This window comes from Channa argus, chromosome 19 (genome assembly GCF_033026475.1).
Source record: "Channa argus isolate prfri chromosome 19, Channa argus male v1.0, whole genome shotgun sequence".
Classification (NCBI taxonomy): Eukaryota; Metazoa; Chordata; class Actinopteri; order Anabantiformes; family Channidae; genus Channa; species Channa argus.
This window is the reverse complement of record NC_090215.1, coordinates 12248841-12264799: the sequence shown is the minus strand read 5'-3', so window position 1 is coordinate 12264799 and position 15959 is coordinate 12248841. Positions and strand designations below refer to the sequence as shown.

General features: G+C 42.6%; 2 protein-coding genes across 3 annotated transcripts; both read left to right on the top strand.

Annotated features, from left to right (window-relative positions):
- The first annotated feature begins 1499 nt into the window (after positions 1–1499).
- naa50 (N-alpha-acetyltransferase 50, NatE catalytic subunit) lies at positions 1500–5978 on the top strand. Of its 2 annotated transcripts, none has more exons than XM_067486285.1 (5): positions 1500–1699; positions 3541–3674; positions 4071–4190; positions 4273–4339; positions 4539–5978. In XM_067486285.1, exons 1-5 carry the CDS (start codon positions 1692–1694, stop codon positions 4714–4716), a joined length of 507 nt encoding a protein of 168 aa, XP_067342386.1. In that variant the 5' UTR covers positions 1500–1691; the 3' UTR covers positions 4717–5978. The 2 variants fall into 2 exon arrangements, with proteins under 2 accessions (XP_067342386.1, XP_067342385.1); XM_067486284.1 differs by having other exon boundaries at positions 1501–1699; positions 3538–3674.
- Positions 5979–6115: 137 nt separating this feature from the next.
- Positions 6116–15676, top strand: LOC137104693 (basic helix-loop-helix domain-containing protein USF3). The gene is made up of 7 exons (XM_067486279.1): positions 6116–6324; positions 6854–6978; positions 7098–7129; positions 7259–7341; positions 7447–7543; positions 7671–12547; positions 13341–15676. The coding sequence occupies exons 2-7, from the start codon at positions 6935–6937 to the stop codon at positions 15138–15140; spliced, it is 6933 nt and encodes a 2310-aa protein (XP_067342380.1). The 5' UTR covers positions 6116–6324; positions 6854–6934; the 3' UTR covers positions 15141–15676.
- The last annotated feature ends 283 nt before the right edge of the window (positions 15677–15959 follow it).

The window sequence follows — 15959 nt, the reverse complement described above, 5'->3', positions numbered from 1 at the left end:
AGGGCTCACAGACACAACCACATTTTTACGTGTGATTGTCTAAACATCATCCCAATGGCACTCTAACTCTAAATTACGTTTCTCAGGTGTATGCATAACACAAACACACATATACTAGTATTAAGTACTAAGTACTAAGTATTCTGTATGGGTACAGTAATGCTCTGTAAATGGACAACATAGCCTAATTGAAAACATACGTCTGTGATTTTTTAAAATTCTTTATTGACATTTATTCTCCATGGTCAAGTAGTAGTAGTAAGTATTGTGATATCTGAAAGTATTGTGTATTTGTACATGGACTATACAAACATATAAACAAGAGATTACATTTGAATAGAAAAAGTAATATGTTCTTGGAAACATCAATGGATTGTCAAAGGAATCTACAAGAGAAAAAATAGACAATTAAATAAATAATTACAACATGTACATTAATGACTTAATATTGTAGACACATGAAGACTAAGTTTAGCTAAATATCTCTTCAAAAAGGTCAATTATTGGATAATTGGTTTTGTTTTGTAAAAGAAAATATAAAGGATGTGAAGGATTTTGAACATTTGAGATAAATGGGAACATGATAAATAACTTAACAATCTATTATAGTATAAAATAATGTCTTTAATATCTAATTTTATTGCCTCTCCTGCAGTCCTGTGGTTAATTTAACTGTATAAAATGGAATTAAAGTATTATGCCTTTTCATGATGGAATTCTCATGGATTTGATAAGACATCCTTACATCAAATATTTGGCAGCGGACTGGTCAGATTGTAATTTAAATAGTTGTTGAAAAGTATTGGAAAATATGAAGTAAATAAATAGAAAAAAGAGAATCAGTATGTCATTTAGTATTCTGTTGCTTAATGTTGTATTATTCTTTTCCCTAGACTTACACTAATAAACCCGCATTGATGGACATGTCCAAGACCATTCAAAAAAAGATTTTTAATATTTTCTCCTTAATTTTTACCAAACTCACAGGCTGTGCCAATATTTACTAATTAGTACTACTTGACATATAGGAATTAGTAGGGTATGTATTATGTAAAATCTTATTACAAACAATACATTTGTAAATTAGAAACCAAGCTTTTTGCCCCATTGAATATTGATAAAAAGGGAAGGAGTAATTTTGCTTTTACTTTACAGATATTTCCTTATGTGTTTATTGGTGTATTTTTTACTTTAAATGTTTTTGCCATAAACGGAAATGGTGATTTTTTTATTTATTTATTTATTTTGGCATTTGACATTCAGAATAGCATTTTGATAGCTGTGAAATTCCACTGGGAATTTCAATAACACTCCACACATTGATAACTGCTTGATATTCTTTAAAAGATAACGGACATATTTTAGATTCCAAAAATCCCTCATAAATAAGAAGTGAACATACGTCTGTGCTTCTACCACTGAACCTGAGAGACATAACGCAGGTCAAAGAAGCATTAAGACGTACCACCACTAGTAGCGCTTGTGCGCATGCGGGGGTCAAGGTTGACAGTCTCCACACAGTCGTGGAAGGAGTGTAGCAGCTAAGCTAAGTGCAACCATCGCAACTAGCTACATGTGGAGGGTAAAACGGGAGGCATCCCCGGCCCTAACTCTGTCAAGATTTTTCGTTTTTACCCAAAGCAACTGTAAAGTTCAAATTAATCGAAAATAAGGGATACTATCTATTTACAATGAAGGGGTGAGTGTAAGCTTTCGAGTCACAAATAAGTAGCTTAGCACGAGTAAAGTTTTTCATCTCTGTGTTTTTTCTACAAGGGGAGGCGGGGAGGAGACGGCGGGACTAGCTAGCTTGCTAAGCTACTTTTATCCGGGTTTAGGAAAGAAAAAGCAAACAGCATGGTTACCGAAGCAGTTTTGTCACGTGTATTCTTGCTGAGTTAATCCAGTTGTCGGTTTGTTTAGTTCGTCAACAAGCAAGGCTAACTAGCTAGCTGCTACTGGGCAGCTGAGTCAGAAAGCCTAGTTCAGCTAAGCTACATTAGGTAGGAACTGGATCTCGGATGATTTGTGTTAAAGTCGACAACAACTCAGCCGAGCTTCAGTTGGAGGAAGGCCATTAAGTCATTTCACTTAGTTATTGGACATATTACTGCACAGGTGAACACATAAATTGTGTTCAACTTATGAACTCAAGAGCACACCCGACATCAAGTTAGGAGTTTGGTGCAACTTGATCTGTCTAAGTAGCACAGTGGTAGGGATGCTGCGAGTGTTGACTCACATTTTTGGCTCTGATCTGCTTTCTCAGATGACATGAACACCTTTAATGTTGCAAAATGTTAATTGTCAAGCTAAGATTCCATATATTTCTCTGATGTGTGCAAAGATGCTGGCACTGAACAGCATGATTAATAACACGTGACAGCTGCTTTTAGATGTGTAGTCATCCTAAACATACCACACTAAACACCTTCGTAAGGCAAATCACAGGTTGTGTTTGGGTCATACTAACATACACATCCACCCTTATTTTCATGTTTTATTGATTTATGAAGCTGTGACACACCGCTTTCTTTGTAGGGGAGAGTTTAAAATATATTAGCTTCTGTTGCTCCTATGTTGAAAATGTCTTTTAAGGTGGATTGTGTGTGACAGTTGCTCAATTGCATTATGGGCCAACAGAGTCAGGATTGGTAGACATTAATTATAATTGGTTGCAGTTAATTAATTTGAGGCAGCTGTATTTTTCTGACTAATTGTTTGATCTGAAGAACATCCTGTATAACTGTTTTCGGATAACTTATTTTGCCTAATAATCCTAAACCTATAGGCTTTCTGTATACTGTTGCATAATAGAGAAAATTAGTAAATCCTCACAATTTAGAAGTTGTGGTCCATAGTGTTTAACATTTTAGCATGAAAACACACTTAAATTATTTATCTCTCATCAAAACAAATGCTAGTAAATATGTTGTTAAGTAATGATCTAACTTTCAGATGTACAACTACCAATGTTTATAAGGCAACTGCATCCAGATGTTTGGTCCTCAGTAGTGTAAAGCTACACCTCTTAATAATCAAGATGCTTCTGCCTCCATTTTGTTTTGTTTTTTTCTGTTCCTTTACATTTGCACAGATTGATTGCATCCTGAATGTAGAGGCGACCTTACTCATGTCTGATGGTCCAAAAATTATCCACTCCAGAGATCCTTGTATGAAAAACATTGAATATTTATTGAGTCCCACGTTCCAATTGAGCTGATAAAGTAATTCCACAGAACAAGTTTCTCAAATCAATTCCACAGAACAAGTTTCTCAAAGTAATTCCTAAATCTACAGAACACGGTAAGAAACCGTGTACCTCCACAGCTACACACTCAAACTTTCCACTACTACCTTGTGGTGTTCCCCCATTACCTTGTAGTACCAACACTTATACATAAACTTCTTAATCTAACTAACCATAGAAAACACAACGTGAACAAAAATAGAGGATACCCTTGCTGGCTCATACACTGAATATACAGCTATTTTGTACCTTTTGTCAGCCTTTTGACCGTTTTGCTCTTGTTCCAGTAGCCGGATCGAGCTGGGGGATGTTACACCCCACAACATTAAGCAGCTGAAACGCCTGAACCAGGTCATCTTTCCTGTCAGCTACAATGACAAGTTTTACAAAGATGTACTGGAAGTTGGAGAGCTCGCAAAACTAGGTAAGAGACATAAGTCATGTAGCTAAGTCTCAAATAACATCAAACAAATCCCCTTTTTAGAATGTGTGCAGAAAAAAGTCTTTGCGGACTGTGTCGAAAAAATAACTCCATAATTGGAATATATTATTTTCAAATGTCTTGATTTCTGCACATACATTTAAAAATTGGTCTGCAGAGGTATGTTTTATTACTATTAAATATTAGAAATGCATTATGTGAAAACCAAGGCAATGCAAAAACTGGCTTTGCTGTAAATGATTTTAATATGAGAGTTTGTACTCTCAGCAAATTCTCACATTTTTCTGTGAAGTCAAGAACCTTTTCAGTATGTTAAAGACATTATGCATTCCCAAAGTGTAGGTGTTGTTAAAGTGTTGCCTCCAATTTGTCTTGCAGCATACTTCAATGACATTGCAGTGGGAGCTGTGTGCTGCAGAGTGGACCACTCTCAGAACCAAAAGAGACTGTATATCATGACACTTGGTTGTCTAGCACCTTACCGTAGACTTGGAATTGGTAAGAAGCTTTGAATCTCAGAAGATGCTGTTGTACACATTGTGATTTATTTTAACAGCATTACATTTGTGTCCCTCTCCAGGTACAAAGATGCTGAATCACGTGCTAAACATCTGTGAGAAGGATGGCACTTTTGACAACATTTACCTGTAAGTCTATATATATTTTTAATCTAGAATATCAGATCTTTTTTACTAACGCTGAACAAATCGACTTATTCTTCTAGCCCTAGTCAAAAAATAGATCAGTTTACTGTGTTGTCAAGTGTTACTTTTTGATCAAATCTTCTGCTCTGTCATTAACTAGATTTCTTTTTTCTTTCTTCTTTTTTTCCCCCCTTCACCTCAGTCATGTGCAGATCAGCAATGAGTCAGCCATTGACTTTTACCAGAAGTTTGGGTTTGAGATCATCGAAACAAAAAAGAATTACTATAAGAGGATAGAGCCTGCAGATGCTCACGTGTTGCAGAAGAGTCTGCGCAGCCCATGTGCACCCCCAACCGGAGAGCTTCAAAAGGCAGAGTAGGGGCACATCATGGAAAAAGTACACGTGCCCGCTAACACAGAAACAGAACTGTGAATATGCCCCAGGGTTGACACATTCAACACTTTCTTCAAAGGACGCTAAAAAGAAAAAACAAATTTAAAGTACAAAAATTGCTGCAGTTTTTTTGCAAAGGTGTCCCCTTTGGTTTTTGCAGATCTTATGGAGACCCTTTCTTCATACACATAATTGAAAATGACAAAAAGCTTAGTACCCAAAAGTGCTCCTATTGACAAAGTTGCCAAATTCAGACGGTTTTAGACTTGGTGAAATGGGGAGGGTGTGGTGTTTGCAAATCATACTTTTGTGTTTGAGTTGTTTTATTGCGGTTATAAAGTTACAGGGGACATATCTATACTGTTGAGCAAAAGAAAACAGTTTGAAAGATCATCACTGACACAAATTCCCAGCTGGTCAGCTTCGTGTGATGCTTTGAGTTGTTACATGGAACAAACAACTCTATTACCTCACCACCTGAACTCTGGGGTTCATGCAAAATGAGTCTGAACAGTATGGTGATATATCATGTCTAGAGAGGAAAGCAGAAATGTATATCCTCAGGACGGTTTCTTGGAAGGCTCAATGGTTTTGAGGTGATGGGAATAAGCGATCACCCCTAATTCCTGCAAAATATTCTAGCCTAGTAATTTAATTCCCCTTCAAATGTTTTTTTTTGTTTGTTTGTTTTTTTTACAGCGAGATGGCAAATGTTTCAGAGGTTCTCCTGGGTTAACATCTAAGAGTTAAAACATTAACTGATGAAAAACAAATTAAATATAATTACATTGAATGTCTTTCAGAGGACACTCTGCAGTTTTATGGGGGATGTCCCAATAACAGACTGGCTATTGCAGACCATGCAGTTTGGATTTGGGTATTAATTTCAGTAGTATAATAAAGGTGTGTGAGGATATGTGTCTCAAAACACATGGAAGTGTTTCAAAAGTTTTACCTTAAACATCTTTGGCACCTTAAGTCGCCACTTTGCAGAAATGGTCTTCTCAAACTTCCTGCCTCAGACAGTGTCTGTTGTTATACACGCCTTTACTTGGTTTTGAAAGTTTTGGTTTGTCTTAAAGTGTATTACCCAGAGGAAGCTCTGTCCCCTCTGCATGCAAGGAGAGTTGTGTCCTCTCCATTGTAGTATAAGCATGTTTTTCCTTTCTTTGAAGAATTTTATCTTTTCTGGAGCTCTATATTGTAAGACTTTTTAACGTCTAAATAAATTACTATTTGCAGTAAAACAGCTGTGTTATTCTGCTTCGTGGTACACTAAGAATCTTAGCTAAAACACACAGAGCTATAATTTAATGTTTGAATACTTAATGGAAAGGTGTGCGGCATACACTTATATGTGCTTTCGCTAAACCCCGGGATCCCCCTTTCACGCTGTAATTGGCTAAATCCTATCATATCTGGAATGCCATTGGTTGTCATCTTAGCCAGAGCCCTCCCCTTTTTGAACAGGGTTAGGAAGATCTAAATTGTTTTGAGAGATGAGTTGAGCTGAATGCTTTACTAGCTAACAGTTAGCTTATATTGTTAAAGTTCTCAGAGGGACAGACAGTCTCCAAAATGCCGAGTCTACAGGTTAGTTGGCGATACCTTCCAATAACCTAGCATCCATCCACCATCGGCGATGCCAAGAAATCTATTATTAATTAGCTCAATTTTTATGTCGGTAACGGTAAGCCAAGATAGCTAGTAGCCAACTCGCTAAGAGTAAGCTAGCTCAATAGGTACTTGTTCAGTTTGCTTGTTTCTTTCTGGTCAAGTTACGGGATAATTATGTAAACGTTTATTTAAACAAGAACTCACTCATCGCAACTGTCTGTGCAGTCCATTAAACATAACAACTTTGCTGTGATGGGGATATAAAAATCAATATGGTTAGCTGTAAAGCTAGGTTAAAATCCATCAGCTTGTTAGCATCTAATATCAGTTGGTAGTAGAAGCTTAACACGGTTTTTATTTATCTATTGCTGCAGCCAATTGTATGTATGACAATGTTGCTTCTGAACGACTAAACCGAAAGCCTTTTTATTTTTGGTGTTATATGGCTGGTTGGAGCTTATTCATAATTCAGACACTGTCCGAATGCTTTATGTTTTAATTGCAGGACACGCACGGAAGGTAGTTAAGGTCCAGCTGTTAAATGTGTTGACTGGGACCATATCACACAGGCAACTGTTCAGGCAGGATGCCAGAGATGACTGAAACCCAGACACCTGGTCGTAAACCCAAGTAAGTATTTTCGAGATTATCTGCTCCTTGTTGTTTTTGTTTTAAATTATCAAGAAAATAGTTTAAATAAATATGTGGATAGTTTAATGAAAACGTTGCCTTATTTCATTGTTTGGCAGAAAAAAGAAAAACAAAGAATCTCATAATGCAGGTAAAATAAACTCTCCTGCCATGTTTCTGTTCAAACCTTGCTGCTTGGTAAACATTAATTATTTGTTGAGACTTTCTTTACCAGACTAAATGTAACTTCATAGTAAAGTTTAGTCTCTTCTTTATTTAGTTGAGAGACACAGGAAAGAGAAAATTAATGCTGGAATTAACCGCATCGGAAATCTTCTTCCATGTTCTCAGGCTCTTAAACAGGTAGGACGAAATCTGAAATTATTCTTGTGGTCAGGTTAAGGTTCATGGAGGCCAGTTAACTTATGTGCCATGTTTTATATGAAACCCTTATCCCCTTATCTTTAGAGTAAGAACATGATCTTGGATCAGGCTTTTCGCTACATTACTGAACTGAAGAAACAAAATGATACAATGCTTTTGGAAGGAGGAGATAAAGTCCAAGGTGAAATTTAAATTTCATTTGTACACCTCATGCGCTATATCCTCAGTTAAATTTCAGTATGTGGTTTAATGATTACAGTATAATTAAATATAAGATCATTGATGTTATATGTGCTTGATCTCTGCAGCGGAGGAGATCCTTCGGCTGCGGCGTCAGTTGGAGGAGCTGAGGAGAGAGAGCGCTCATTACATCGAGCTTCTCAAAGCCCATGATATTAATCTTCTAGAGGACCCCACTATCCATTGGAAAGGAAAACAGCGCTGTGCCAAGGTGGCAAAAGTGCCTCCCACTCACCAACTTCCAAAGGGGATCATCGTCTATCCAAGCGGCAATGTGATGTGCCCAGCGGGGAAGGAAAGCAGTCCAGGAAAACTGCCTTCAGAAACATTAATTTTTCAACCATCATCTGACATTAGTGGCAGATTAAGGGTTAATGGAAGCTTGCTGCAAGTTAATACTTCAAATTCTACTCCTGCACTTCTCCCTGGGTCCACAGTCACACCCACCCAGTCTACGCAAGCTGCAGCCACCACTCTGCCACCCTCGGTGTCTTACATAACCCTTCAGATCCCTACAGACACCACTGCCCTGCCCCAGCAACCACAGCCTCTTGTCCCAACGCAGGCCCTTATCACAGCACCCACTTCAGCTTCACAACCCCCCACTGAAAACGTTGCTTCATCTTTGTCCAATCTCCTTACATCATCCCAAAGTGTAACCAGAGAAACGGGCACTGAAGTTTGTTCTTGGGTTACACAGGACACTGCCATCAGGACTGCGAGTTACACTGCTATTTCTGACAGCCAAGCACTTCTTAGAGGTGGGGCAGCAGGGAGCACACAGACAACTTGGACAACACTGCAGATGGCAGGTAACACAGTGCAGCCAGTCTGTCAGAGTATCTCCACACCAGATGTTAGCAACGGCACCCAGGCTGTTCAACAGGTTACTGTGTGTCCAATAGGCAACAGATCTTCAGTTCAGCCCATTCAAATACAGATGCAACCACGTGTGCCAGTACAGCAAGCACCCATTACAGCTCACATTCATGGGAAGCCGTTTCAGAAACCACCTCAGCTACAGCCAGCAGTCCTGAACCAGGTACAGGCTCAGTCTGTCTTAGCCCCCCAGCCACAGTGTGCTGTTCTCCCCCAGCCAGCTGTGGTGGCCCAGCCTGCTGCCGTGTCACAATCCCAGCCTGCTGTACTTCAGCCAGCACCACTAGTTCCACATCCTCCAACAGCTCTCATTCCTCAGCCACAGCCAGCCCTGGTACCTCAACCACAGGCTGCTGTGCTACCCCTTCTGCAGACCATGCAGGTGCTGCAGGTCAATCCAACCAGACCAACAGCCTCAGGTATAACATCACCACAGAGTACTAGCAACCCAAGTGTGGTCATTTTGCAGCAGGCTAGTGCCTGCCCAGCTCCGTCTATTGTAAGGGAGGAGATTACCAATCAGACACCCTGTCAGCATATTGTAATCATCCAGGCCCCCAATCAGCCTGCACCTGCCCCTCAGAACCCTCAGATTGGCGTGGTACCTGCTGCAGTACCTGCAGTGTCCACTCAAATACCCACAACTGGCAGTTCAGTTTCTGCCACATCCTTGCAGAGTGTTGGGGGGAAGCAGCTGGTGCACATTCTCCCACGCCCTGTTCAGGCTCAAGTAAACAGTCCCCTTCAGGTCACCCAGGTATCCTCTTCCCCACCAGTTCCTCCAACCCCACAGACTATCACTGTGAATGGCCAGGTATTTGCCTTGCAGCCCATGAAGACCTCTGACAAATCCAGCTCCCAGGGCCAGAGTACACTTCAGCTGGTCCAGCCCACAACAACTGAGGAACCAACTACCAATGTGGCCCTGAAAAGTTTAGGGGCACTTAGCAGTCTCAACCAGAGCATCTCTCAATCTCTCGATTACAATGGTAATTCTCAAATTCCTCCGTCATCAGTACTCCAGCAGCAGCAGCCTCCTGCTTCTGCATCAGTCCCTGGTACTACATTTGTTTTACCTGCCCGCCAGCTCCAGACCCCTTGTTTGAGCCCTGCCATATCGAGATTGGTAGTTAACACTTCTAAGCCAACAGGAAAGAGAATCCAAACAACTTTAACTACAAAGAGAGCAAAAAATAAAAGGACTAAACCTTCCAGGAAAAAAGAGCTCAGTCAGGCACATGCAACCGTTGCTGTTTCCGCCAAGCCCATGGCTGCTACAGGAGAGCGTGAGATAGTTCAAGTTACAGTATCTCAAGTTTTACAGTCCTCGACTGTAAAAGCCATAGACATTCCCTCCACCTGTACGACAGCTGTCACAGCTGCAGACACCAATAAAGCTATAGAAAATATGTCTTCTACTCAAAACACACACAACATTACTGCTTGTAATTCATCTAGTGAGCCACCTGCATTTAACCCGTCTCATCCACAGAGCAAAACCTCTGGCAGTGCATCTCAGAGTGATGCTATATTCAGCAGTCACACTAACACTGGTGGTATGGCAGCTACGGTTACAACTGTTAGTGCTGTGTCTCTGAAGCCATCAGTTAGTGTAACTGTGGCCACTGAAATCAAACCAGCTGTAGTTACTGGCAACAACTCAACTGTAACCAAAATCTCAGTTCCAGAAATTAAGCAACCAGCTACCAGTACAGAAATTAGCACAACACAAAGTAAGTCCACCACTCCTGTTTCTAGACAGAGCAGACCTATGGTCAGTTCTGCGTGTGACACTGAAGCTCAATACACATCTTCCACTATTTCTACTCCATGTCTGACTCCAGTCTGCAAAAGCAGTGTCTCCGCGTCCTTACCACAAGCATTAAATCAGGCTACCAAACCAATTTCGGTATTTCATCCTCAGGAAACGAACACCCAAGATTCTCTGTCCAATAATAAACGTGAGCCTCAGCCCACCACTTCAGCCTCTACAACTCTGGCTCTCACTCCACCCACATCAACATTTTCACCGCGTAGTGCTGTTACAACCCCTGCAAGTTCAGAATTCAGGAAAAGGATGACTGCAAGTAGAGCTCCAACACAAGAGACTGAAATAAACGTGTCCAAACTTCCCTTACATCAAGCGGAAGTCAAATCACCCCATCCCCAGGGGCAAGACAAAGCGCCTCAGGAAGAGAACCTTTCCACAGAAGCAGAGAAAGAGGGCTTGTTGGCAACCACTACTGAAACTTCCACTAGAAAGGACTTTTCCCTATCTCAACCGATCTACACTAACCCTGACAATCAAACTGTGGAGCACTCAGTGACATCTAGTAGACAGACAGATTCTCCCATGTCTTCAGGGGCTGGAGGAGGCAGGGGTTTTTCCGTGGCATCTATGCTTCCCCAGGGCCACAGTACTAGTGCTTCATCAGGCTCCTTCGCAACATTTACTTTCACCTCTGAGCAGGCAGAGATGCTGGCCTTGGCCATGCTTGAACAGGATAGCCATGGAAGGAGGAATGGGAGTTGCTCTGGGGAGAACACTGCTTCAGCAAACCCCAGCACAGCCACATGGGAGCCACCCCAAACCCCATCAGTGTCTAGCAGTAAAGAAAGGGCCTCAACTGGACAGCAGGCCAAAGTGAATAAGCCTATGGATGTAGTAGCGGTTAAACCCACTGTCCAGGTATCTGTTAGAGGACAGGCTGGGGAAGGGTCTATAAGTGGACCTAATGGAAGCAGACATCCCCAAAACATCTCCTATTCCCAGTCTCAGACTCTCCCCCAGATCCAGTCTCAGAGCTCACAGAGTGGCACAGTAGCTAGCCTCAGTGTCAATAACCTTATCAGGCCCAGCTCGACTCAGCAGCCCTTTCCTGGCTCTCCCAGTCTGACTGGCCATCAGCACTCGGTTCCCTCACCTGTGGGCACCTCAACCCATATACCCCAACCTCCAAATAATACCCTGTCACCCTGCTCAGGTGCAACCCAGCCAAATGAATACACCCCCTTAAAGACTGCATTAATGAGGGCTCAGACTGGAGTTGGTGTTGGCGAGCGACAAGTGAAAATCATCTCTAAGCGGCAGGCACCAGAAGAGGTAATGCTGAACACTGGAAAACGACCCAAACCTTGCCCCCCCTCAGCTAGCACTATTAGTCATATGGATGTCAAAACACCAGATCACAGCCAGATGATGGTGGGGCAGCTGGCGCCCACCTCCTCTACTGTCATGACTAGAATAAATTCAGAAGGTGGAGGCCCTCTCTTCTCCACAAATTCTTTTATGAGCCAAGTAGTTCGGCCCACAGACGGCCACTGCCCTCCTCAAGGTCCTCCTGAGCAGAACCAGCCTGGGGTGCTTCATCTCCCCCAGTGCCATCCACAGCATGCGTTAACACAGCCTGGTCAGCATCTGGGAGGGAACCTTTACATGAAACAGCAACAAGAGCAACAGAGACACCATCTATATCATTTGCAGCACCACCTCACACAGCCTGACCCTGCACAACGCCACTCACTACACCAGAGGGCGCTTCAGCAGCAGCAACAAGAGCAACAGCAGCAACATGCCCAGAAGAAGCGTGAACTTGTCAGAGGCAGTCAGACTGTTTCACCTGCTGGCCTCCAACAGAAGCAGCATCATCTGGAAAAGTCTGGAGTCCAGCAGCAGCAGCAGCAGCATTCTCATCAACAACAGACACAACATCAACAGCACACGCAGCAGCAGCAGTCCCAGCAGCATCAGCAACAGTCACACCAACAATCACAGCAGCATCAACAACCAACACAACATCAGCAGTCTCAACACCAACAGCATCCACAGCAGACACATCCACAGCAGCCCCAGACGCAGCATCAACAACATCAACAACAACAACAACAACAACAACAGCAGCAGCAGCAGCAGCAGCAGCAGAGTTCCCACACTAGACACCAGCAGCATCTTCAGCAGCAGATCCAGCAGCAGCACTTTAGACACCAGGAAAAGAGCTGTGAAGCACAGTCAGGAGGATCCAGGGGCCGCCATGGGAGTCATCTGACCCAGCAGGAACACCTCAAGGTAGTCAGTGGGACATGGGGGACAGGAGAGCACAATGATTAGTATATCTGGTGTGGTATTTAGGTTAGAATATGTCTTTTTATTTACTTCTGAATAGTGGTCAATGTTATCATCAAGTGGACAGCTAAAAACTTAACTTATTAATTGAAATTTTTAAAAAAATTTAAAACTGGCTTGATTTTTGTTTTTTATTCTTGTTAAATACTAGTTCTGAAAGATTTTTTAAAGTATTACTCTTACAATGATAACTTAATTTTAAAAGAAAATAACCCCTCCCTAAGATGTGACACTTCTGTCAATGCAGTAAAACAGGTTGGAAATTGTTCTATATTTACATTAAGTCATTTGGCAGATGTAGCTGTAGCAATCTACCACAGCAGTCCACATTTACTCAACCATATAAAGAAAATGCTTGGCTTTAACCTTTTTTTGTTCTAGCCTCACAGTGAAAAAGCGGCCCTGCCTTCTTTGCCACTGTTAGAACATAGAAATGTCAATTTAAGGTTATAAGTCATTTCCAGTAAAATTAAATTATTGTAAAATCTCACCAGTTGACAGTCTTCTTAATTTAAATGGTAGGACTATAAATGTCTGGGAACTGTCAGGAAAGAATGTTTAATTTATGTTTGTGGGTGGATGCAGCATCATTCACAGTTGAATGACTTTGTACACAATAGCTAGTTCTATTGTTTTAGAGTATCTCAGCTAAATGCGTAGATTGATGATATTGACTAACTGATTTGTCCATAAAACTTGTGTTTAAAAATAACCAGGTTGTTTTTCTCTCCCTCAGCCTGGTCAGGACCACAATGCTATGCAGAGGATGATCAGCTCTAGGACGCTGGAACAGCAACTCATCTCTCCTCCCAGCAATCCTGTGTCACGGTCATCTGATCTGGCCTGCGCTCCATCACGCCACCGTGTTTCTAACTACTCTGCGGAGGCACTCATTGGTAAAAGCCCCACTAGTGGTGAACAGCAGCAGCGCATGGGTCTTCACCTTCAACCTGGCCGTGGTGCCACACAGGAGCAGGCAGACCTCCGTGGTTACCTAGACACATCTCGAGGAAAGGCCAATATTGCACACAACCCACAGAGCCGCCTGCCTTCAGATCATCCAGGATCTGCTGATGTTCAACGGGTCTCAGAGTGTCCACCCTTCAAGGCAATGGGTGGAGGAGGAGGTGGACATCAACTCAGTGGCTTTGAGGCTCAAGTGTCTCGTGGGAGTGACATGACAACCAAGTCAGTGCCTCCATCTCAGAGAGGACCTCAAGGGCAACAGCAGGGAGGGTTCAGGATGGCTGCTGTCCCACCAGGAGATGGCAGAACCCGTGGTGGTTACAATGTAACTCATCCTGGCTCACAGGGAGTGCAGGTTGGACCAGGAGTGCCCCGGGAGCAGGATGGTTGTCACCAGAGTTTTATGCAAAGCCTCCTTTCCCCACACCATACTGAGCAAAGCAACCACCAGCGAGCAGTGCAATGTTGTCCTCCAGTCAGCATGGAGTACAGCTGTATGCCTGGAAGCTCTTTAGGAGACATCCAGGCCAAGGCCTCCAGCCCCAGTGTGCCCCAGACACAGAAGCCTCCCACTATGCGGGTTGAGGGCAACAAAGGCCATATTTCTCAGGTCAGCAGTAACATGCATGGAGGCCCAGGTGTGCGAGCAGGTCTCCCCCACCCTCCGCCCCCACACAGCAATTCTGAGCCTAGTCGCTCATCGGCTCCCTCTAGGCCTCCTACTGCTGTTAGCCAGCACTCTCGTCACATTGCCCGGGATACTCAACCCACCAAGCTGAGACCCGGTGACAGGCCCCGATCGGGTGCTCTAAGACCAAGCAACCCCTTTGAGCCTGAGGGCCACCTGCCTCTGCCATCTGGAGGAGGGGTGCTGCTTAGCCGACCACAGTCGGGGGGAGATGCACGGCGTAGCACTATCGTTCGCTTCATGACCGATAGTGCTCAGGTTCCTAATGAAAACAACCTAGTTCCTGACCAACACATAACACAGAACTTTGGTTTTTCCTTTATTCCTGACGGAGGGATGAATCCTCCCATCAATGCTAACTCTACATTCATGCCTCCAGTCAGCCAGCCCAGTGCCTCTCGTACACCCTCCATTTTGCCTGTGGAGCCCCAGAACACGTTACCTTCTTTCTATCCTTCATATTCTCCAGCTGCCCACCCGAGCCTTCCCAGTGATGTCACTCTCCAATACTTTCCCAACCAAATGTTTACCAGCCCAAGTGCCGACAAGGGCAGCGCTCCTCCACTTAACAACCGCTTTGGGTCTATCCTTTCCCCACCTCGCCCAGTTGGTTTTGGCCAGCCCAGCTTCCCTTTACTTCCAGATATGCCCCCTATGCCCATTGCAAACTCATCTGGAATTACCCCTCACATATCCAATTTCAGTCTCACCTCTCTGTTTCCTGAGATTGCCACAGGTATGCCTACTGACGGCTCGGCCATGCCAATGTCTCCCCTGCTGTCTCTCTCCAACACCTCGTCTGCCGACTCAGGCAAGCAGCCCAACCGTCCTGCCCACAACATCAGCCACATTCTGGGTCATGATGGCAGCTCAGCTGTGTGAGTTTTGAGCTCCTGAGCTCCTGCTGTAGTCTGATGAACTTGTCCTAAGTGAAAAGTTTCATTTTCTCTTTGGAATGTTTTAATGTTCAGGTTCAGAAAGGGGTAGTGAAGTACCTGAGGAACATCCATCTGATTATGAATTGTGTTGTTTACATGTTCAGACAATTTCACTCTCATATGTCCATTTTGGCATATGTATGATGTCATAGATATAACTTGTAATAGTTCAAGAAACCTTATATGGGGACATGGAAATGTAGTCCTTTTTAAAGCTATTTAAAGTGTTGGTCAAACCAATGGATTGATAGAAAAACAAATTGGATTTAGGTTTAGAACTTGAGTTTAATGTATTTTGGATCATTACGAAACCCGCAGTTAACTACAAATGTAATTTACTAACTTATATCAGGTTGTATTGTACAGAATCTGTTTTCCAGAGCTATTTTGTAAATACCAGTGTTTCATATCAGAATTGATAGATTATGTATTTGTAAATACAAAATTGAATAAAGTTTATATGGAGACCTTTGTATTTGACATCTGGAGAATTGTGCATTTTCTATACTCTCATCCCCCACTAGGTGGCTATGAAATTACCCAGTTTTATATTTCTAGTTCTAAAGATGGTTGTAAACTCCAGAAGTGGTGAGAAACAATGAAAACTAGTGGTGCTTTTTTTCCAGCAAGTGTGAATTTTAAATTAAGCTTCCAAAGCAAATTAGGTTTTTACTATAAAACAGCAAAGCACAGAAAATAACAATTACAGTGAGTGACTGCAGACTCAAATTAGCACAAAGAACTGTCCTAAGAATGAACAGAA